This window comes from Lepisma saccharinum, chromosome 21 (assembly GCF_977018435.1).
Source record: "Lepisma saccharinum chromosome 21, izLepSacc3.1, whole genome shotgun sequence".
Lineage (NCBI taxonomy): Eukaryota > Metazoa > Arthropoda > Insecta > Zygentoma > Lepismatidae > Lepisma > Lepisma saccharinum.
Genome location: NC_139249.1, coordinates 1,014,088 through 1,037,665, shown reverse-complemented (window position 1 = coordinate 1,037,665; position 23,578 = coordinate 1,014,088). Strand labels below are relative to the sequence as shown.

The window sequence follows — 23,578 nt, the reverse complement described above, 5'->3', positions numbered from 1 at the left end:
AGTACCTCCTCACCGTCATAGACACATTTTCGAAATTCGCATGGGCTCTACCTTTGAAGGCGAAAACAGGAACGTGCGTCACGGAAGCATTCAAGACAATTTTTCGCAAAAGCGGCGGCAGACGACCTCGGTTTCTGCACACGGACAAAGGGAAGGAATTTTACAATGCCGTATTCCAAAAGTTTATTCGGAAACACAACGTTCATCATTACTCGACCTTCAGTGACGTCAAGGCCAGCATTGTGGAAAGATTCAATCGCACTCTGAAATCGCGCATGTGGTCACGTTTCACGCTTCAGGGAAGCTACAAGTGGGTCATCATTCTTCCGGAACTTGTTAACGACTATAATCACACACGGCACGCAACGATAGGCATGAAGCCAGCTGACGTTACCAGGTCTGACGAGCAACATTTAATTTCTAGCGTTTACTGTCCAAAGTACACGCCCACGACAAAAAAAGCTAAATACAAAATTGGAGAACAGGTGAGGGTCAGTAAATTGAAGCGAACGTTCGACAGGGGTTTTACACGAAACTGGAGTACTGAACTTTTTACCGTGGTTCGAGTTCTACCTGGGAACCGTCACACGTATATAATAAAAGACAGTGGCGGTGAAATTTTATTGGGGCGCTTCTACGAGGAGGAACTCTCTAAAACTAAATACCCTGACACGTACCTTATCGAAAAAGTTTTGCGCAAGAGAGGCAACAAACTTTTGGTGAAATGGCTGGGACTTCCGGAAACAAGTTGGATCGATTCAAACGAAGTGATTCTATGAGTACGTGGAATGTTGTGAAACGTTTACCTAATTCGGAAAGTGGAAGGAAGAAAAAAAAACGGCGAGTTGCTCCCCGACAGCATCCGCTGTCTGATCGTAGGACCTTCGGGGTGTGGAAAAACGACACTGCTCGTGGACAATTTTCTCCTTGCACCGAATTGGTTAGATTGGAAGAACAGGCACCTGTACGTGTTCTCGAAAAGTTTAGAGCAATCCAAATACCAGCAACTGATGAAACTGTACGATGGTCTGGACATTGCAACGTTCGCCTCGGAAATAAAACCACTCGACGATTGTCGTGAAAATTCAGTCGTTGTGTTCGACGACGCCATCCTGGAAAATCAAAATGAAATTCGCAACTTTTTCACGCAAGGCCGTCACAAAGGAATGGACTGCTTCTACCTAGCTCAAACGTTTTCCAAAATTCCAAAACAGTTAGTACGCGACAACGCTAATTTCATATGTTTGTTTCGTCAAGATCACACCAACCTCAAGCATGCGTACGATGACTACGTAGGCGGAGACATGAACTACAATCAATTTTCGGAAGGCTGCTCTACTTGCTGGAACGGTGACGATTTCGGATTTGTGACGATCGACATGACGAGAAAACCCAACGATGGAAAATACAGAAACAAAATCAACGACTTTCTAAACGTTGCAACGTTGTGAGAAACGACGTATATAAATAACGTCATGACGAAACGAAAAATTGAAGACGAAAATCTCAAGCTTCGCGATTACCTCGCGAAACGCTTCAAAGGTTGGAAATCCGAGAATCGCGGATTCTACGAAGAGAAGAAACGTCAGGATCAACCTGTGATCGATGCCATCAGCGGTCTAGGTAAAGAAATTAAAAGTGTCACGGAACAAAATAAAAATTTGATTAATGAACTCGTACCACTCGCAGCTAAAAGTTACGCCGTACCCACGCCCATTTCAAGCATTCCTTCGACGCCGTTCGAACTGAAGGATGCACCGGCACGACGTCGAGCCATAGGCAGCACGTCGTCGTCTTCGGATAAAATCGAGTTGGGACCTTTGGCACGAGACTACCTGAGTACAGGGAAATTCGACAAGGATGAAGTGTTCGGATTGTATCCCAGCATGGAAACCAGCGAAGGCGGCGGTGTGGTGTGGAAGATTGGGAAATCGAAGGTGACCTTCGAAGGCAACGACATTAAAGTCAATTTAGGCGACAAGGATAGTTGGAACAGGTATCCGGGTACGGTGGGACTGTGGGAACTCGTTGCCAAAAAGCAGCCGAAAGATTACACTGACGAAGATTACCAGAGTTACAAGGAAATTCTGATCATGACGGATGCCTTGTACCAGAACAACGACGCCTCGCAGAATAGGGTGAAATCAAGCAGCGGCGAGAAGTACAGGAATCTCATCAAACCGATTTGGAACCAGGTCAAAACAGGCAGCGGGGTCAAACGCTACAACACGTTACCCAAAGAATTCGTTTGGGTGGACGACGTGAGGAAGCTCGTGGACCGATTGTTGGTGATAGCCGGCGAAGAAAATGCAGGCAACCGTAATTTCTACAACGAGAAGATTGGCATCGTGGACATGATCAGCACGAAACTTTCCAACTTCATCGTGAACGACGACAAGGGCATAGGTTACCTCATCAAAATCATCAACACGCTGCCTCCGAAATTTTGGAACGTGGCCGAAGGAAAGGGACTCGTAAACGACATCATCAACAAGTTACCTTTCGAGATGCATCTACCTGGCTACCAGTACTGCGGACCGGGTACCAAACTCGAGAAAAGATTGGAGAGAGGAGACAAGGGTGTGAATCCGTTGGACGCAGCATGCAAAGATCACGACATCGCCTACAACACCACGCAGACGGATCTGAATGCACGTCACGAAGCAGACAGAAAGTTAGAGCACGCAGCTTTCGAAAGATTCGTCAGCAGAGACGCATCGTTGGGTGAACGGGTCGCCGCACTGGGTACCACCATCGCCATGAACACGAAACAAAAATTGGGGTGGGGTATATAAATAACATACAGTAAAAAAATAAACATGTCTCGTATAACTGATTTGCCGCACGAACTACTATCTAAAATATTCAAAAAGGTAGTTAACGGGGATGTTAATAAACTTCTAATCATGGCAAGAACAACGCCGGAATTTCGCATCCCTTGTGAAATGGTTCTCAAGGACCATCTTCGGGAGATCAGCGGCCTGAGGTGCAGTGATCTCAACATTCTGCTTTCGGCTGCAGGGGAGAAATTAAACGAGAGGTCGGAGGAACTGCACGAGGCGATGCAGGGAAGAAGACGGTATACTGATGATTGGTACAAGTCTATGCAGGAGAAGGAAGATATCATTACGCACATCATCGCGTTTTCCGAAGCACGGACTTTCTTCCTCTGTTAAAAAAATAATAATATATACGCATCAAAAAAACTTGATATATAAATAACGCACATCGTGAAAAATATAATCTTCGGTATATATAAATAACACACATGGTGAAAAAAAACAATTAAATTTCCCTAACACACACACTGAAAATTTCTCTTCTTCAATATGACAACTGAAAAAATAAGTGATCTCCAAGCATTAAAACAAATGCTAAATTTGTCAGTCGAGTATGTAAAAATTCGGGAATTGGAAGTCGACAAACCTTACACGATAACTTCCGGTTCAATCGTTTCTACCCAGTATGGTCCCAAGGTACGCCTGTTGCTCAACGCACAATACAGTCTATTTTTACCAGATCGATACGCTAACATGTTATCCGACGAGAAGCTATCTATTTTAATCGAGAACAAAACTCGAATCGTGTACAAGGGGACAAAGGAACTTCTTGGCAAGAAAACAAAGCACGTAATAGAATTTGTGTAGCGACTGCGAGGCCTTGAAAATATATAAATAACATACCGTAAAAAACTACACAAGAAAAAATCTCAGAATATATATAAATAACATACTGCGAAAATAACGCATAGAGCATCAACATGAAGCCCAAGGGTGTTGTGTACCAGATACCATACTCCAATCTTAAAAATCTAGGTGCCCTCGATGGGTTACTCACCAAGAAACAACGCGAGAAGAAACGTTCTTGCTTGTCGAAAGGACATGGAATGAAGTTGCTGCTCAGCACACCTCAATTGAGACGGTTGCAACGTTCGCGGAAACAGCAAAAGATCGGAGGTTTCATATTCAGCATCCCGGCCATCCTGGCAGCATTGGGGGCCGTTGGAAGTTTGGCCGGCGGAAGTGCCGCCATCGCGAAAACCGTCATCGACTCAAAGAAGAACAAGGCGGAATTGGAAGAACAGAAACGTCACAACCTGGCCATGGAGAAGAAGGGGAAGGGCGTGATGAGAAAGTTTAAAAAAAAGAAACAGAAGCACTCACCAACCGAGATATTGAATCTCTGATCGAACCGTTACAAATCAAACACTTCAGAGGAGTTTTCATGTCCGACTCGTTACCTTCAAGCGTTAAAAGAAGAGAATGCGGAGTAGTCAACTTGGACGGTCAAGAAAATCCAGGCACGCATTGGATATGTTACCACAAAAATGATGATAAAGCATTCGTTTTCGATTCTTTCGGAGGTGTTCCACCTACAAATTTAGTTCATTATCTGAAAACAAACAAAACCTCCATATACTACAACGACGAACGCATTCAAAATTTCGGAGACGTGAACTGCGGTCATCTCTGCCTCTCCGTGCTCGCGTTTCTCTCTAAAATAAATAACCCTACGATCGAGGATTTCCAGAAAGCATTGTGGAACCTCAAACAGCATCACTAGGATGGGCGTGTTCCATCTCACGAGTGAATCTTCAATCTTGAAACTCACGCTGCACGACGACATTGTCTATCCTAAATCCGTGGCTCTGCGTGCATTCTACAGCATGTACCTCATACCTAATGTTACGCAGCACAACAACAAAATTAGCGTAGGAAGCGAACACATCGTCGTCACACCAGGCCAATACAATCTTTCTACTTTGCAAGCTCAGTTACCCAAAGGCACGTATCTTTCTCAAAATTCGGTCACGCACAGAGTGGAAATCCTATCCGCGACGGAGACTGTGGACCTGGGCACCATAGGAGAACTTTTAGGTTTCGAGAACAACACAAAACTCGAAGCTGGCATTAAGCACACGGCAGTCAATATTCCTAAATTCTTGGCCATAGAGACTTTGAACGTACACTGTAACGTGGCAGAAGGTATGATCACGAAATCCTCGGACGGATTGTTAGGAAGTCACAAGCAGACGGGAATCATCGCCACGTTCAAACCCAGTTCCGAGTTCATGGAACCGATCATCTACACGCCCTCTTCGCCGATCTATTTTCCAGTATGTCGCAACCGCATAGACGACATAGAGTTGGTGGTGACGAACGAGAAAGGAGACGTGGTGGATTTCGCAGGTGCAACAACTACTGCCATCGTGGAGATCAACGTATAATAAATAACCATACATAGTGAAAAAAAATGGAGCAAATCGAAAGTTACGAATTGCAATCTTTCCCTCCCAACCGTCGCACGTTTGCCAATCTGAACGAAGCAAACAGGGAGATCGAATACGACGTTGACGTAGGCGATGGGTTCATTCATCCTCACAGAGCGGACCTCTACCTTCAATTCGACGTGGTGAAGAAAGAAAGCGGAGACACGTTTCCCGCAGCAGCAAACTTGATACTCGTAGACAACTTCGTGCCTCACCTGTTCTCGCAGGTGGAGGTGAGGAAACACAACACCGTCATCGACAGAATAGATTATCCAGGCATCACGTCGACGGCAGTGGGAACGTTGAAATTATCCAAAACGGATGCAGCATACTATCAGGCGGGAGGATTCGAAGCGGGGACCAAAATATCGACAACAAGTCACACAGTGCTCTTTCCCATGCGTCTGCTTCCGGGATTCTTCTCCGATTACAAGGAGATCATGTGGAAGGGAGGACTGAGAGTAACGTTTCGAAGAGCGGCCAACGATAACAACGCAATAATGCGATACACCAACTTGAATGCCGACGGCACGCCGATAGCCAACACTTTACCCGAAGCAGCCAAGTGCATCATCCGGAGCATGGAATTGAGAATGCCGGTGGTGGAATACGAGACAAACTATGCCCTCAAGTACAAAGCGGAGATCTTGAAAAGTCCGCAGGTACCGATTCACTTTCACGGTTACCAGTGCGTGCAGAAGATGGCGACGGGAAGTCACATGGAATTCGACGTGACGACGCAGTTCAACAACATACAGTTCGACATGCCAGATTTCGTCGTAGTGCTTTTTCAGACCGGGAGGGACAAGAATCAGGAAAAAGATTCCAGCAAATTCGACGACTGCAAGATCAAGAACGTTTATCTCAAAAATGGGCGCAACGAAGTGTTCCCGCGCGAGAATTACAACCTCGACATGACCAAAAACGATTATCTCAAACTTTACGAAGCGTTTTCGGCTTACAAACGCGTGACCGAGGGAAGTGTGGACATGTACTACACGCCCAGCGAGTTCAAAACACGGAGACCCATGACCGTCATCAACACATCTAAGAGAAAGAAGGTTGTGGTCAACGATCGAACCAACATCAAGGTCGTCTGCGAGTTCCACGATGCCTTGCCCGAGGATACCCTATGCAGTGTCATCCTGATTGCAGAGAAGTCCTTCGCCTACGACGTGAAGAATGAGAGGGTCACAGAGCAGTTTTAACAAGTTTTTATCATCTATTTTCTTGCACAATAAGAAATTTTTAGTGCTAGCACAATCAGTTACAATGGCACAATACGAATTTCACTAGTTCAGATCAGTTACAAATGTCAATTTCATTAGTTATAAGTTACAATATCTTTTTTTGCACTATAGCACGAGAGACAATCAGAAAATTTGCACAAAAAAATTTGTTGTTGTTTTTACACGTGAAAATTAACAATAAAATTTCTTTTTTATCGTTCCAGATGCTGTCGAAACATCAAAAACACATACACACACACTAGAAAAAAAAAGCATGCAACTTTATTTGTAACACGCACATATTCTCCATCTTCATCAAGAAAATATTATAATAAACATAATTATTTTTATCTATATCTCACAATAAAACTCTATATCCAAAAATATCACAACATCAAATAACACTAGAGTCGTTAGTACACGTTGCATGCATTACGGAGGTCCTCTGTAGGGTTTCATGGAAGTTTGGGGAAAAAAAAAAAAAACACGTGAAACCCTACAGAGGTGCGGTTATCTAGAGCCGTAGCCGTTAGAACCTTTTTGGGTTGGGCACCACGCACCCTGGCGAGGTTAGGGGCCAGGCATCCTAAAAACAACAATTATTATTTTGTTTGTTTGTTTGTGTTACAATACGGAAATAATAAGAGGCATACGCGCGCGTGTATGTGTGTGTGTGTGTGTGTGTGTGTGTGTGTGTGTGTGTGTGTGTATGGTACATCGTTCCCTCCCCGAGAGAAGAGGTTTACGAAGATCACGATATATATAAACATTTGGCCCCGTTGATTCCAGTACTCCAACTTCATCTCTAATGTTGACGACAATATTCTAAAGGTAAAAAGAGAATGAGAGATTGAGAGATTGAGAGATTGAGAGAATAAGAGGATAAGAGAAGAGGTTTACGTAGGTCACAATATATAAACATTTGGTCCCAAACTTGGAAAATTACGATAAAGTGCACTCATCTTTCAAAAAATAAGAAAATGAGAGAATGAGAGAATGAGAGGAGAGGTTTACGTAGGTCACGATATATAAACATTTGGTCCCAGACTTGGAAAATTACGATAAGATGCACTCATCTTTCAAAAAATAAGAAAATAAGAGAATAAAAAAATAAGAGAATAAAAAAAAAATAAGAGGATGAGAGGAGAATAAAAAGAGAATGAGAGAACAATGAGAAAGATGAGAAAGATGAGAAGGATGAGAGAATGAGAGCTCATCTTTCACTCATCACTGCCTTTTTGCGCCCGTGAAACATCGTCAGCGCACTAAATGAGGCGCGGAACGGGGAGAGAAAGTGAGTTTTTCAACTTTTTGTGGTCGTTTGGTCAAGAAATCAAAGTTGCGGTCAGAAGTACATATTTACTCTACTCAAAACATCACCTATTATACCTGGTCGGCAACGAAATGAATTCGACACCCATCTTCTTAACGTAGAAAGTCCAGGTAAAGGTATACCAACTGTATTTCTCAAATAAACGTAACATTTTTTTGAAACGGCTCGAAGAGTCAACGCTTTGCTTATATCATCTTTAGTCCATAGGGATTTCATTTTACCGTGACTAAGTATTGTGTTTGAGTGTCACTGAACACTTTCCCAAAGATATTCGTGAGTTTTCTTGTTACATTGTCGGTTAGGTTATGTTGAAGATTTTGAACTTGTTTAGTTTTTTTGGTTAAAGCAAGTTGCAAGAGCTTGTTCTTAATCTTTAACTTATTAATTTCTTTATGTAAACGTGTGTTGTTCTTCTGTAAGCGATGAATAGTGTTTTCGAACAACGAAACATTGCTAGCAGTTTCCGTACCTACGTCTATTTTTCTTTTTTTCGGCGACATAGTATTTAGCTTATGGCAACACCGTGGCAAAAGTTAGACTGCGTTTATAATAATCCATATGTTCCATAGTCGTCCCGAATGTTTGCGCAGATAGCAGTCTACTGTTTAAGTTAGCTCACATCGCGAGTTTCCAGCCTTGGTGGTGTTCCATCATTGGTAGAGAAATGAATAAGTATGGCTAGAGACCGGATTTTAAAAAGGTAAAAAAAAAACTCTAAAAAGGACAAAAAAGGGGAAAATTATTGCCAAAGAAAAGGGGGAAAAGGACTAGTTCTTTTCTGCACTCCACTAAAAATACTATTTTAAATTAATGCGCAATATATATACTATTCATATATAAAAACGGATACATACATGAATTGTATATATTGTGCTTTCATTTAAAATAATATTGTTAGTGGAGTGCAAAAATAAACTATAGTCCTTTTTCATTTCCTTTTTTAAAATATAAAGTACAGCGAATAATGTTACCATCCGTTTCGATGAAATCTTCCTTGCAACAGCTTACCGCATTCCATAGTTTGCTGCCACTTATGCCTGGCTTCGCCATTTCACTGACACTCAATGCTGTCGTCACTGTCACATAGTTAAGTTAAAAATATTCTAAAAAAAGTTCAGAATAAAAGTCGAAACTGCACCAAATAGACAATTGTTGAATGTTATGTTCAGGGAAGAAAACAGTCATCTATATATATATAAAAATGTATGTGTGTATGTTTGTTCCGGCATAACTCTCGATGGAGCGATTTCAACCAAACTTAGTACACGTATCACTTGCAATCTGGAAAGAAACACTGACACCCCTAGGGGTGGGGGTAAAAATAATCGAAAACGACCATAGTTTTCTGGGTCGCTAAGATGAATAGTGACACTCCCAATGCCGTTCAACTCCTACTTCATCCGGCATGGGGTGACAGGGGGTGATAAATAAAATATCAGAAATGACTTACATTAGTGTCGAATCTAGTTTTCAGAGTCGCTAAGCTAATTCGTGACATTCAAGATGACATTTACCTTATATAACACTAGGGGTGGAGATGGGAAAAGGGCGACATTTAAAAATAATCGAAAACGACCGATATTAGTATGGAATCCATAGTTTTTGGGGTCGCTAAGATGAATAGTGACACTCCCAATGCCGTTCAATACCAAGTTCATTTTGCACTATAGTTACAATTCATTATTTTCCTGTCTAATAGAAGATTGGGATAAACAAATACCCGGCTAATACAAAGTGTTTGATATCTTGCCAATAAAGGGACCAAGGAAGATATTTTTTAAAAAGATGGGGAGGAATATAGGCTAAGAAACTAGTCAATAGAATGGACCAGAAAGGAAAATGTTTTGAAAAAGGAAAGAAAAGGGAAGTCAAAACCATATAATCTTGTTGTTGGAAGATAATTACAGTAGAGCGTCGATTATCCGAAGTAATTGGGGGACATGGGTGTTCGGAAAACTGGTTTGTTCGGATAATCGAACTGTACATGTTTATTTGCCAAAAAGAAGTACTGTACAGTAAATTTATTCATAAAAACAGGCATCTCTTTAAGTATGTATTACAAAGTAACGTACAAAGGCAACTTTAGTAGGAATATATAGTATGTGGTACAGTTTATTAAACAAAAATATGTACATATTACATACGCATTTTGCATGAACAATACACACAGTACACAAAATTAACGTTTAAAAAAATCCTTTATTTTGGTCTGTCTAAGCAAGTCTACACGCTTACGAGCAGCTAAGTCACGTACTTTTTTCATTACAGATATCTGAAAGTGAGCGAGTACACAGTTCGGTTAAGCGGTCGTTCGGTTGACCGACGTTCGGATAATCGACGCTCTACTGTATCAGTATTCTGTTACTTATTCCATGATTCGTGTTGAGAAATAAAAAAAGGACTTGCCTTTAAAATCCGGTCTCTAAGCATGACCAGGAAGCGTACGTGTAGATTAGATATGGATCTGCAACGATATTTTAAATTCCTGCTTCTTGACACAAACTCAAATTCTTGCGTTGTGTTTCAGATATGTGAACGGTTGGCGAGGAATAATGTTGTTCTCAAGGAAACTGGTTATTCTGGCATTCCTCAACTTCAGTGCAGGACTAACATCAAAGATTATCAAGAGGTAAATGTACAGGGTGATTCTTATAGAACCGGCCTGATGAATTTGCTGATAATGTTGCAGGTGATGCATATAACCGCTCACAATTACGACATAAGCGTGGGCCATTCTGAGTCGAGTGTTGTGCGGATGGTCCGACAGGTGGCAGCACTTGTGCTGTAAGGTTCAAGGACACGTTGCGATGTACATGTATGCAGTGCCCAAGCCACAGTCACGCCGAATATGCAAACGCTGGTGGAGGCAAGGGTGCCTACAGGGGGGATATTATGGGGCAGGCTGCACCATCGAGTTCTTTTGGAGGGATTTTTTCCCTTCGAATAATTTATAAAATTCAACATTTATATAATTTCTCCAAAATATATGTAAACATTTACACCTTAAATGATATTTAATCCATTAGATGAAGAAAAGAAAGTGTTTAAGCGCATTATCGAAGGGGCATGGGGAGAAATATCCAACTCTTACATATTAAGCTTTAATTGAGACGTGGGTTCTGGAGGAATTCTGAATTAAACGTTGGTGTAGGAGGGGGGTAGTTTTTTTTTTCAAGATCGAACAATTAAAAAATATGGACAATTTAAGATGGTATTTCATTCAAATTGACATAAATTATTACGTATTCATCCAAACTATTTTTGTAGGATTATGATGAACGATTTTAGGGGCGGTCTTGAGCGATGGGCCCCCTATTTAGGGAGGAGGGGCAGATCAAGTATGGTGTTCAGTAAATCTAAGGAAAAAGTTACTTTCTTTCGGTAGACACGCTGTCGTAATTAAATACTTTGTGGGGATTACGATATGGTTTGAGGGTGCGAATGATATGATTTGGCGGGGGTGGGGGGCGGATGCGACATTGGCCTTGGGAGGGACTGACACCCCTGGGTGGAGGCGTGCCTTCTTGAAAACGACGGACACTTTCAAAACATGCTCTGATCACAATCAACGACACTCTATCCAAGGTACGTCATGTATAAAATACGTTAATATCTACAGTCCGGCCAAGGAAGACGAAACTACCTGGAAAAAGACGATTCCAAACGGGAGAGGGGAAGCAGGGAGAAGAACTCGCCAAAATACACTGTGGTATTTCGCTTCTTGTGTTCATTACCGTTTGCTGTGTTGTGTTTGTGATTCGTGATGGCTCTTACAATTCGTAAGAAACCGTTTCGAAGTGGAATAAAGAAAATTGGGTCATTTATGCCCTGTTGCACATTCTACAAAACACCCTCGTTATACTAAAAAATGTCACAAGCCATTCAGTTACTATATTTATAATTATAATACTATACACAATAATACTATTATTAGTGAACACTATCCTGATTAATGCTTTATAATATTTACTAAGGAGATCAATTTAATTGAATGGTCTGAAATAAAGCTACTGGTTTACAAACAAGTTTATCTACTAATGTAACGTGATGAATTCTTTCCTGATATGTTCTATTTGCTGATATAGTATATGAATGGCTTTAATTTCGTTCCGAACCCTTACATAATTCGTAAACATCTCTGTATGTATTTGGCGATCATGTTACTACGTTGAAACTTCATTGCTATTTCTACAGCAGACGATTTTCAAGGAATCCGTTTCCTGTCCAAACTGCCATACCCCTATTTAGCCACTGAACACGACCTGTTGGCGCATGCGCACTTCCGTCCATGGTCTCGGCTAAGGCAGACAGTATATGATATATTTTATATTACGGCTCATTTTGTCGGGCCGGTTCTATACGAATCACCCTATATTATAATTAGACCTAACCAACTTTTCAGGAAAACGGGGAGTAAATTGACCTCCTTGGGACCAATTTGAGCCAAAATATTATGGTCACCCTATGCATAAGTGCATCCCAAAGATTACTCTCCTTTAGCTACATGGGCACTAACTCAAGACTCGAAAATATACCAAGGCTGTTCGGGTAAAAGTACCCAAGTCAAAAAGTCAATTTTACACATATATTCATGTTAATTCTTCTAATAACAAACATTATAGACGTTACATGCATGTTGGATCATTGGCGGATTTAGCGGGAGGGGCAAGGGGGCAAATATAGTCATCCTTTTTCGGAGGGACAAATGTAATAAAAAGTATTGTTAGGACAATATTACAACTAAAATGTTTGAGAAATCCTATCCCAGATAGCAAAAATAATATTATACAAACTAAAGCTGTATTTTACAAGAGAATTAGGCTTGCTTTCTCCCTTAACGCATGTGACAGACTAGCGAGGCTTTGGCGTCTGGACTCACAGCCAATATAATCTTATGTGGGGCTAGTGTTGTCATCCATATATACGTATTTGTGATTGTCCCTTCGTCCATCTTATATTACCACCATTCATCCTCATCTTCGCGATAAGCCAAAAGAGGCAGAAAAGTGAAGTAAAATAAACTAAACCAATCGATCAGTCATTTTGATTGAAAAATTATTGACTACAAGTATAATTGCTTGACTTTTTATTGACGTCTTGACCTATTTATTGATTTCCATACTCTTTCTTGACTGGCAGACACCTTGTTATATAATTTCCTTTGATTCAGTGAGACTTGAATGAAAACAACAGAACATCGCAGTTTGTGACCTGAATACCCTCAGCAATGGGCCTATGCTAGCAAATACGTGCAACTCTTAATATGCAAAAAACACTAAATGAAAGGCAAAGCTGATTAAAGTTTTGATTTGATTATACAGTAAAACTTCTCCTAACGGGCACCTCTGAATAGCGGACACCTCTAAATTACGCACATTTTTAAATTACCCGGTAGAAGTGCATGGGGTTTAATGGCAATATTACTTCTCAATAACGGACATTCTTAATAACGGACGCGGACACTGAAAACTACCTCCCCAACGCAAATAAAACTTCTTAATAACGGACAGTATTCTTTGTGCTTATCTTGTGAAGTGTGCGTCTCGTCTGCTTCGATGTCGCAGAAACGCAAGCGACTGACTTTAAAGGAAAAAGTTGAGGTCATCAACGTCTACGAGAAAGAGAGACTTAGTGTTCAAGACATGGTCGTGCGGTTTGCTGTTGGAAAAACACAGATCAGTGACATTTTATGAAACTAAAGTGACATCCTTAAATTGTAGACTGGAAATGAAAAATCTTTCTGGTAAACGCTCATTTCAAAATACACAGAAAGTTGACAACTTAACATTTGAAAGGTTTTGTCATGCTCGTAGCAACAACATGCCTGTGAGTGGACTGTAACATCCTACACTTCGTCCTGAATAGCGGACACTTCTTAATAACAGACATTTATTTTTCCCCCAGGCCTGTCCGTTATTGAGAAGTTTTACTGTATATGTGCAGTGAAATAAGCTATATTTTACGTCACATGTTTCTTTTTCTTTTAGAATTTCGCAACGATACTGCATTCACTGAAATGTAATCCACTTTGTATACTATAATCACTTACAAAAGTTCACTTAATGCGCGTCCATTCCTTCTTTAAAATAACTCCAGTTGCCCTCTGCCGGCGAGTCGAAGTCCCGCTTTGCATTCTGGGGAAGAGAAAGCTTGAACTGCACCAGCACCACAAGGTACGTCACCACTGTGCTCAGGATCTGTAAAGAAATGGACGGAACGCTAACATAAGGGACATGGACACTGTCGGACTGTCTTTTAAGATAAAAGTTACCTTCTTTCAGTAATGGTAACTGCAAAATATTTGTTCTGATTTACTGATGCTGGAAGAAAAAAACATATTTTTAAAATGTAATGTTTCAGAAAAACATATGCTCCTTCTTCAAACATGTAGGCTTCTCCGCTGGCGTAGTGGTAACGTCGTCGCTTTGTAATCAAGAGGTCCCGGGTTCGATACCCGGTGGAGGCACATAATGGTTCGGATCCCACTTTAAACTGTAGGTCCAGTCCCAATTAGCCTGTGCATAAAGTGGACTTAAAGCAGCATCAATCAATCAATTCAAACATGTATTTGCATAATGTCCTCAAACGTTACATCCCATGGAGTATTCTGAAAATTTGACCTGGTTTACAGAAACAATTCTTATTTATTATATATTAAGTAGATTTGGTTTGGTTTGATTTGGTGTTTTAAGTCCTCTTTATGTACAGTAAGGCTAATCGGGACTGGACCTACGGATTAAAGTGGGATCCGAACCACTGTGCCATGCGCCTCCACCGGGTATCGAACCCAGAACCCGTTGATTACAAGGCGACGACATATATTAATTAGATATAATAGAAATACAACACCAATGCAGACATGCAAGTAAAAACCAACGACAACACCAATTTCTATATTCTTCATAACATTTTCCATTTTTACCTGGATTTCCATGCACCAAAGGAAACTTCCCTGCATGTAGCAACACTGCCTCTGCCAAGCTCGGGACAGAAAGCAGGAAGAAACAAGCAGATTTCTCCTGCCAACGCTGTTTGCAGCTGTGGAACTGAGACCACGTGTTTGTAAATAGCCACTGTCTTCGGCTTCTTCGCCCTCACCACGTACAATCGGGGAGGAAACCCGGACGTCAGAAGGGTGCGATGGAGCACGATCAGTGGCGCACATGAATCAGACTTTAAGATCTTGAATTAATTTACTAAAATTCTGGTATAAAAGCTTGTTTTATTACATAATCCCTACATTTTATTTTGAACGATAATTTTATTGTCGAAATTGATCCAATACTTTGCAGAAACATAGTCAGCAATTACCCATACATTAAAGCTAACTGTATAAGAATAAATGAAAAAGTTGGTTTACCGCCGGTAACATGGAGAATACACTAAATTTAGATGGCCCGTTTCGATAGTGGTAAAATATTGATTTTCTACAATACAAACCCTCCAATTTTGAACTATAAATGAATACAGAATTGTAAACACTGGTTACATCACAAAGCGTGACTAAACTCCGTACCAGCTAACTGTAGACCAGGTGAACTAGAACAAGTCTCTGCGCAAGTAGTGACACGAGACGGCTCCACCAATGAACAGCGAGAGGAACAGGATTGTGTAATGGACGAGGGAGTTACCCGATTTCCTCCAGCGTTGCAAACTTTTGAAAAGGAAAATACCGAACGCACATGGCAAGCGAACCGTATTTTTGTCTGCAGGTCCGTACGATTGGTTTAAGAATTGCTTAGGGAAACATTAGGGATAAAACTGCAAGAGCAAATTTTGACAAGCCGTGCATTTACGGACTAAGGTCTGGACCTTAAGGTTGGCAACACTGCACTTTCAACACCCAATTTTCCTCCTCCTCCTATGCCGATATGCGCGGCCCTGCTCTACAGTTAGCTGGAACAGGGTATACTTGCAACGGGCATAAACTTACAGACATATTTCTGCAATGCAAGCAATACGACATACAAAATAAACACTTTCGACCGTTCGTTTTGGAGCGATCAAATATTGGGTTGCGTGACTTTTCAAACTCACTGCACATGGCTATACATTCATCTTAAAGAACAATGAACTGATTATAAAGTTCTCTTACAAACGACGCTAATAAGAAGCTTACCGTTGTTAACAGTGCTCTGTTCACCAGGACAAACCCGCCAAAGTTGATGGCTATTTTTCGTGTAGCGATGACCTGCACAAATAATTGCACCTGAAAAATATAAACAAGTTCTTCACATTTCTTTGTATTTTCACTTGATCTAGGTTAATCACGATGATGAGGACGAAAGGCACAAACAGGCACGTACCCAGGGGGGGCTCGGGGGCTGAAGCCCTCCAGAAATCCTGCAAACATTTAATTGAAATAGTGTATAGTGGTAACTAATTTTACTTGCTTAACAGGATTCAACATCTCGTATAATAAGTTGTAATGTACTGAGAAATTCATCTTCAGAGCTTACACCCACCACTTTTTTCGCCTTTAGATGGCGGCTGTTTATAACGGATGAGCCCCGCCCCGAGAAATAAAATTCTGGATACGGGCACAAAGATTATTGTTACGGGACTCGAATCCAGAACTTTTGCTGACAAGTTTGTTGAAGGTTTGTAATACTGCAACTACTTAATTTAAAGGCATTGGGCGTTTCTACAGAGTTTGAGTGACATACACAGAGAGATTAAAATTACCGGGTGATCCGTCTGAGATGTCAGAAAAGTAAACCGTTGCGTACAATAGGTTAATGTACGTATTTCTGAGCAGTTTGTTGTAATATATGCAGAAAGGATGTAAGTTTTGAGTAAGTGGAGGTTTACAGACTTCAGCCATGTGACTGTACTAGTGTGCATATAACACTCGAAAATTTCACATCCCATACGATACATTGTGCCCTGTTGTGGTGCGACCACTATCTTCATCTACCATGAACGCTAGCGCCACGCGGCTGAAGTCTGTAAGCCTGCACTCACTCAAAACTTACATCCTGTCTGCATATATTACAACAAACTGCTCAGAGATACGTACTACATTAACCTATTGTACACAACGTGTACTTTTCTGACATCCCAACCAGATCACCCGATGCATTTTACTAATGAGTTCAGGAGTCCGTAGAGCAAGCCTATGCGCAAGTAGAGATGATAGGGGGTCCAAGCAATGATCACGTGAGAGGGAAAGAGATTGCGTGGAGGGGGAGAAGCGATTGCCGCTACCAGTCGTTTGCAGGAGCGCCAACTCATAATGCTCGTTTTGGTTTAATTCATTTCGCTTTTCTGACACTTCTGGCTCAATGTGAAGATGCGAATAAGTGATGATATGATGAAATTGATGAAGGGACATTCACAAAGAACACTCATGACCCGGACGGGATTCGAGCACAGAATAGTGCAAGGAGAATCAATGCGGGAATGATATAACAACACGATACAAACTAGAAGCAAAATCAATAATACAGGGTGTTCCATAAGTCAGTTAAGAAAAATGCTAATGTTAACTGACATAATGAGCAAGTCTGTATTTTGAACCTTCCACCTAACATCAATATAATAAAAAGCTCCTAAAAACGCACACATACATGGATATCAGTGCTTGACGTGGAAGGGACCCCCCCCCCTAGTTAAGTTGCTTGAAGCATCCTCCTATCGTGTCATACAAGCATCCCTCACCGGTCCCAAGCTCTACCAAGCATCCCTACACGATTGAAGTACTCAGTAGGGAACGGATTTTAAGGTGCAGCACCTTCCCAAGAATATAGCTGTTTTCATGCCGATCGTTTGAGATATGTATTTTAGAACATGCAATCAAATAAAATGAACACACTTTGTTGCACCTTTTCCTGAGATTAGCACATGTATACCCCTTTTTACCCCCTCTTTGATGCTTCAGCACCCTTTTCCTTCATTTCCTTTATGTTTTGTTAAAAGTATCGGACAGAAAAATAAATGATTTTCACTCTTCTTGAGCAGCTACATAAAATCCTATAGTCTCTTTTGTAGAGCAGAACGAGAGATATAAAATGGTATAATATAATCATTGCAGCCCCAATAGTTCCCAAGATAATGTAGCAAAACCCGCGAGAGAAAACACAAACTTCAACAAAACCTGTTCGGCAGAGCCACAGTTCTCTACGCGGTCCGCGCGCATTATATACAGAAGGCGCAGAAAAAGAGAACGTTGAATAGAGGCATTTTATCAGCTCCTTTCTTTTGCACCTTTTTTAAAACATTTTCAGACCCTTTTGTTCCCCTTTGCCGACCATAATTTCGCACCTTATTTTTTTTCCCTAGTAATAAGTAAGAAACAGAAGCAACAAAGCAAATGCTTACCTCATACTTAGCATCAGCATTCATCCGAGTGGTATCGACAGATCCAATACTCTCTGCAAATCTCTGCGCCTGCAAAAGTAAATAATTTATAAATCAAATTTTTCACAGGTTCCAAGATTGTGAAATCACAAAAGTGTACATTTGTGTTTCGTATTCATTAGTTGGAAGAACACATTCGTGTAATATCAACATGAAATATGTTGGATAGCAAATTGGTTGATAAAAATCAAATAAACATTATACGAGTTGAAGAGGCATGATGGACGGTTTACTTGTTTAAATCTTTTAATGAATCCTCTCTGAGATTTCATTTCGAAAAGCTTTAGTGGTGGAGTACGTTCAGCAGTCGACTCATGATATCGATACCGAAGGTTCCAGGTTCTGTTGCTGTTAGTTTTAAATTAGCAACTATTACAAATATATTATTTGTTTTAAGAAAGAAAATAAAGAAATCTACTTACGAATTCGTATATTACACTATATCCCATAATACATAATTAGAACAGTAACAGTGATAATGAAATGTCTTTCTTCTTATCAAAGATTTTTATCATTAATACATCTTTATTGTGAATGTTATAAAAAGATGACAGTCACAGTTCGAATCCTTGTTTTGGCATGGGTGTTTGTGTGTGTTGCAATAAAAAAGGGAAACACATTTGATAAATAAATTCACACACATCATAATAATGATTTAAGTTATTACTTAAATACATATATCACACACCGTTTTAGCGGTTATAAATTGCGCAGTGGTATCATCGTGGCCTTGTAATCAAGGGGTGCCGGGTTTGATACCCGATGGAAGCACATAGTGGTTCAGCTTCCACTCCCGATTAGCCTTTCTGTGCATAAAGTGGACTAAAAATAAAAACTCAAGTTATAAAAATGACAATCCTGTAAATATTTATTAACATTCAAATAAAAAATAACACGACAAGCATTAAATATTATTGGATCTTTATTTATTCTGTTAACGTATTTATGATAATCAATTTTTGTTATTCGAAACAAGAAATCAATAACAGTACTATTATAGTTCCGACTGCGGGACGGCGTGGGTTCGAGTCTGCCTGGGTTCAGTCTTTGGGTTCTCGGCCTGTGTATAGGACCGGTGGCAACCCACCATCGTGAGGAAATTGGGGAGCTACGAGTGAGTAGCGTAACCCGGTCACGGATATCTCCTATAACGGCTGAGAGTTCGACTTGCTGACACCACGTCACCCCATTACCGGTTGAAGATCTCCACACCTCTAGGTAGGATTGTGGGAGGGAGACTGGCAGTCGGGAGATAGGCCAAGGCCCTTCAAGGGCTGTCGAGGCATGGGTTATTATTATTACTATTACAGCAATTCTCACAGTATTTGATTGGTTGGTTGGTTCGTTGATTTGTTGTTTTAAGTCCACTTTATGCACTGTAAGGCTAATTGGGACTGGACCTACAGTTTAAAGTGTGATCCGAACCACTTGAGCCTCCACCGGGTATCGAACCCGGGATCCCTTGATTACAAGGAGAAGACGCTACCACTGCGCCATCGGGGAGGCCCTCACAGTATTTGAAATGTAAATTTAGATGTTAATATAAGGTTGTTTGTACTTTTAAGATATAAAGTATTACGAACGTATAGGCACACACGCACACCCAATTCATTTTCTCTTCTTACCTCTACAACCACCGCATCAGCATTTAAGCAAAACATCAAAATTCCTACCAAGCATAGAACGGACACAATTAAATATGATATGTACTGGCCTTCAAAGTTATCTAGAAGCCCGAAGACCCAAGCAAAAGACGTAAAAATGTACATGAGAAGAAGAAAGCACAAGAGTAAAATACACAGGGAGGCAAATGAATCTCCCGTCAATGTCACCAGGTCGCAAAGCTCGCAGTAGGAAACTCTCAACTGTTTCACCAAGCAAGGTGTCACACTGTGAGGCTCTCGCAAAGCCGTCGACAATCTAAGACTGATTGTTCTGTAAGTGTTCTTCAAAGCAGAACAAGACATTGCAAAGAGTAATAAAATGAACAGCATTATGCAGTTTGTGTGAAGAGAATTCGCAACGATAGCTAAGCTGCGGTCAGTAACAACACACTGTAAGGCGTGCGCTGCAAGAAGCATGAGTACGAAGCACACTGTACGTGCTCGGCACTTTTTCTTGAAGTCGACAATCAAAACTTGCTTCAGGCTACAGCTGTGGTGCAACTGAAACGTGCACCACTGCACAAGATAGCGTTGCACCGCGTAACTCTTGCACCAACACCAAGGAATTACGAGGGAAAGAAATACTTGATACGTAATATAGGAAGCATTGAAGATGTAATCGTGGAGTTTAAGATTTGTGAACTTCAGTGCTTTCATGTCGCGAATTGCCACAGTAGAATTGTAGCAAGCAGCAAGGTACAAGAGTAAGGAATAAATAGATGCAAGTGGGCTGAAACAGACAGTGTGATGTTGCCTTTGATTTGTTCGTAACGGAAAACAACCGAGGATTTTACCGAACACCAGAAGAGGCTTTAAATCATTCTGGATGCAAAGACATTCTACGGGCCTACTGTGAAGTTCGAATGCACGTTTCAGATTCTGAACGGACATGCTGAAACCAACTTGAGATTTCCAGTCAAGCTTCTGAAACTATTCTATTTCCTTAGTGTCGGTGAGATTATATACAAACAGGGTAAAGGATTGACGTTTGCACGTAATTGCAAAGGCGTCCAAAGACACATCCTCTAAGATATACAGCAATTTAGTAGAATATTAACTCGATGTACATGTTTTGTTTAGCTTTCATCAACTCAAGATAGGGTTCACACCCTGCACGTCCGTGCACTGAAAATCAATGAATACAATACACACAAAGTCTCCTACGCAAGTAAATAATTTCCAGTGTTTCAACAATTGAACATGAACGTCACTATATTTCCACATACAACCCGCTAAATCAATTCACCATGCAGGAATCATAAAATTTAATTTTTCAAAACTGCTATTGTAACTTAAGATTAAAGTACCTATAATGTAATGATTTTCTTGAGATTTCTTCAAGTGTTAAAAGTTAAAAGGCAATGCGAGTTGCTTGAATTTGTTAGAAAAATGTGAAGTTCTTTTCAACCAAAAATGTAAGATTGCAGTGTTTAACTCCTTACTTATGTATGTTTGAATGAAGACAAATTTTCTGCGCAATTAATGTCATATTTAAGCTACAAAATTAAAATGTTAAATATGGCAACCCTGCATTTCTGTTTCTCCGAAAATTTACGGTTGTCTATTTGAAATAAGTCCTATATCAACGTAAGAAATCAGAAAAAAGAACTGAAAAAAAAATAGTTTATGATTTCTTCTATGTATAGAATTTCTTTCGCATTTAAGAAGAAAATTCACGTTAAAGTTTATATAAGTGCGGTCAGTATTTTCTTTGCAATACAGTAAAACCTCGTTAATCCGGACTAATGGGGGGATAAGTTGGCAGGTTTAACGAAAGTCCGGATTAACTGAACCTAATAGTAGAGAAAGTGCATTAAAACTCCGTTTATAGCAACAAAACACATTTATTATGGTGTATTTAAAGGGCATAGGCCTAAATACACTATACAGTACAGTACAAAGTCTGCGGGAAACATAATCTCATCAGTGGTTGACTCCCTTTTCTTTGGGAAGTTCTCTTGTTGACTTCTATCCACATTTAAAACCTTGCATTCTGTTTTTTTTTTTTTTTTTTTTGCCTTTTGCCTGTCCGGATTGAGCGAATTCCGGCTTAACGAGGTTTTACTGTATAAGTAAATAAGAGTTCTTTTGTTCGTACGAAAGGCGGGCAATAAAATAAATCTGAAAGTACGATTACGCAGATTCTCCAATTTAGTTGCTATAGATGACCTGAACCCTCCGTGGCCGTGAGGTCCAAGGCACCGTGCTTTGGGCTCCGACTGCGGGACGGCATGGGTTCGAGTCCGCCTGGGTTCAATCTCTGGGTTTTCGGCCTGTGTATAGGACCGGTGACAACCCACCATCGTGAGGAAATTGGGGAGCTACGAGCGAGCAGCGTAACCCGGTCACGGATATCTCCTATAGCGGCTGAGAGTTGGACGTGCTGACCCCACGTCACCCTATTACCGGTTGAAGATCTCCACAGCTCTAGGTAGGATTGTGGGAGGGAGACTGGGCGTCAGGAGATAGGCCAAGGCCCTTCAAGGGCTGTCGAGCCATGGGGTATTTTCTTCTTATGCGATTAAGTAAATTCTGCAGTTTAGTCGCTATAGAACCTGAAGATTAGCCAGAATAGTCGCTTTGTAATAAATTTCGTTGCCAACCAGCGGAACAATTCACCAGAGTTAGCGACTTCTCGTTTTCTCTAAGTTGGCAATTGTCTCCCCTTCGTGAACTACACGACAAAGAGAAAACAGTATTAAAAGTTTCAAATTTTCTTTCATTTTGATGTTTTCCCTTTCAATATTTTATTTTTTTAGTACTTGATATTGTTTTTTAGTAGATATGACACTGACATACACAAGAATTATGTCCTCCTTTGTAGCAGTGGTGATTTATTCATTCTTGGTTTTGGATATTTACCCCTGTTATTTTTTTAAAAATTTACCAACGTTTCGGAGGCTGAATCTGCCTTCGTCTTCAGGGTAGCGTGTAGTCTGTTAAATCATATGGTGTCTATAAATGTTTGCCTTGGAGGATTATTCTTGGTGGCCTAGGCTCCACCTCGTCTGTCGGTCACAAGGACCTCTACATACATGAAGTTGCCAAGGGAGGGTTATCAGTGGCCCAGGCTCCACTTCGTCAGGTGGCCACGTCAAGACCTATTTTTGTATGTAGGTTTCCAGGGACACTGATAACCCTCCCTTGGCAACTTCATGTATGTAGAGGTCCTTGTGACCGACAGACGAGGTGGAGCTTAGGCCACCAAGAATAATCCTCCAAGGCAAACATTTATAGACACCATATGATTTAACAGACTACACGCTACCTTGAAGACGAAGGCAGATTCAGCCTCCGAAACGTTGGTAATTTTTTTTAAAAAATAACAGTGGTTAAATGTCCAAAACAAGTATAATGCTTATGAAATTAATAGTTACATTTTTCTTTTTCTATTATGATTATTTTACGCAGATTTTTCTGCGTTTTGGGTTAATCGCATCGTTGAGAATTAGTGATGGGCAAACACAATTGTACTACTGCCGCAGGGGCGTCTTAAAGGCTTGGCGATCCGGGCTGTCCTCCTTGAGTAGCGCCAAAAACCTTCATTTTGATTATCTTAGCGTGGCTATTTGTTTCAAAAAAAGAACCAAATATTTCATTAACACGAGGTGGAAAGAAAAGAGTTTCGAAAAAGAAACAAAGATGGCAGCACAAGATAAAAAGATGTAAATAAATTGTTGGAGGATAAATATAGTTTTGGTGAAAGTAGAAATATGATAAGAAG

General features: G+C 40.7%; 1 protein-coding gene across 1 annotated transcript; it reads right to left on the bottom strand.

The window, feature by feature from the left end:
* Positions 1–13,890: 13,890 nt before the first annotated feature.
* LOC146004432 (gustatory and odorant receptor 63a-like) lies at positions 13,891–20,157 on the bottom strand. Its single transcript, XM_083143288.1, has 4 exons — positions 19,816–20,157; positions 18,152–18,220; positions 15,951–16,040; positions 13,891–14,028 (listed from the first exon to the last, which is right to left on the bottom strand). The coding sequence occupies exons 1-4, from the start codon at positions 20,155–20,157 to the stop codon at positions 13,891–13,893; spliced, it is 639 nt and encodes a 212-aa protein (XP_082999414.1).
* Between the last annotated feature and the right edge of the window lie 3,421 nt (positions 20,158–23,578).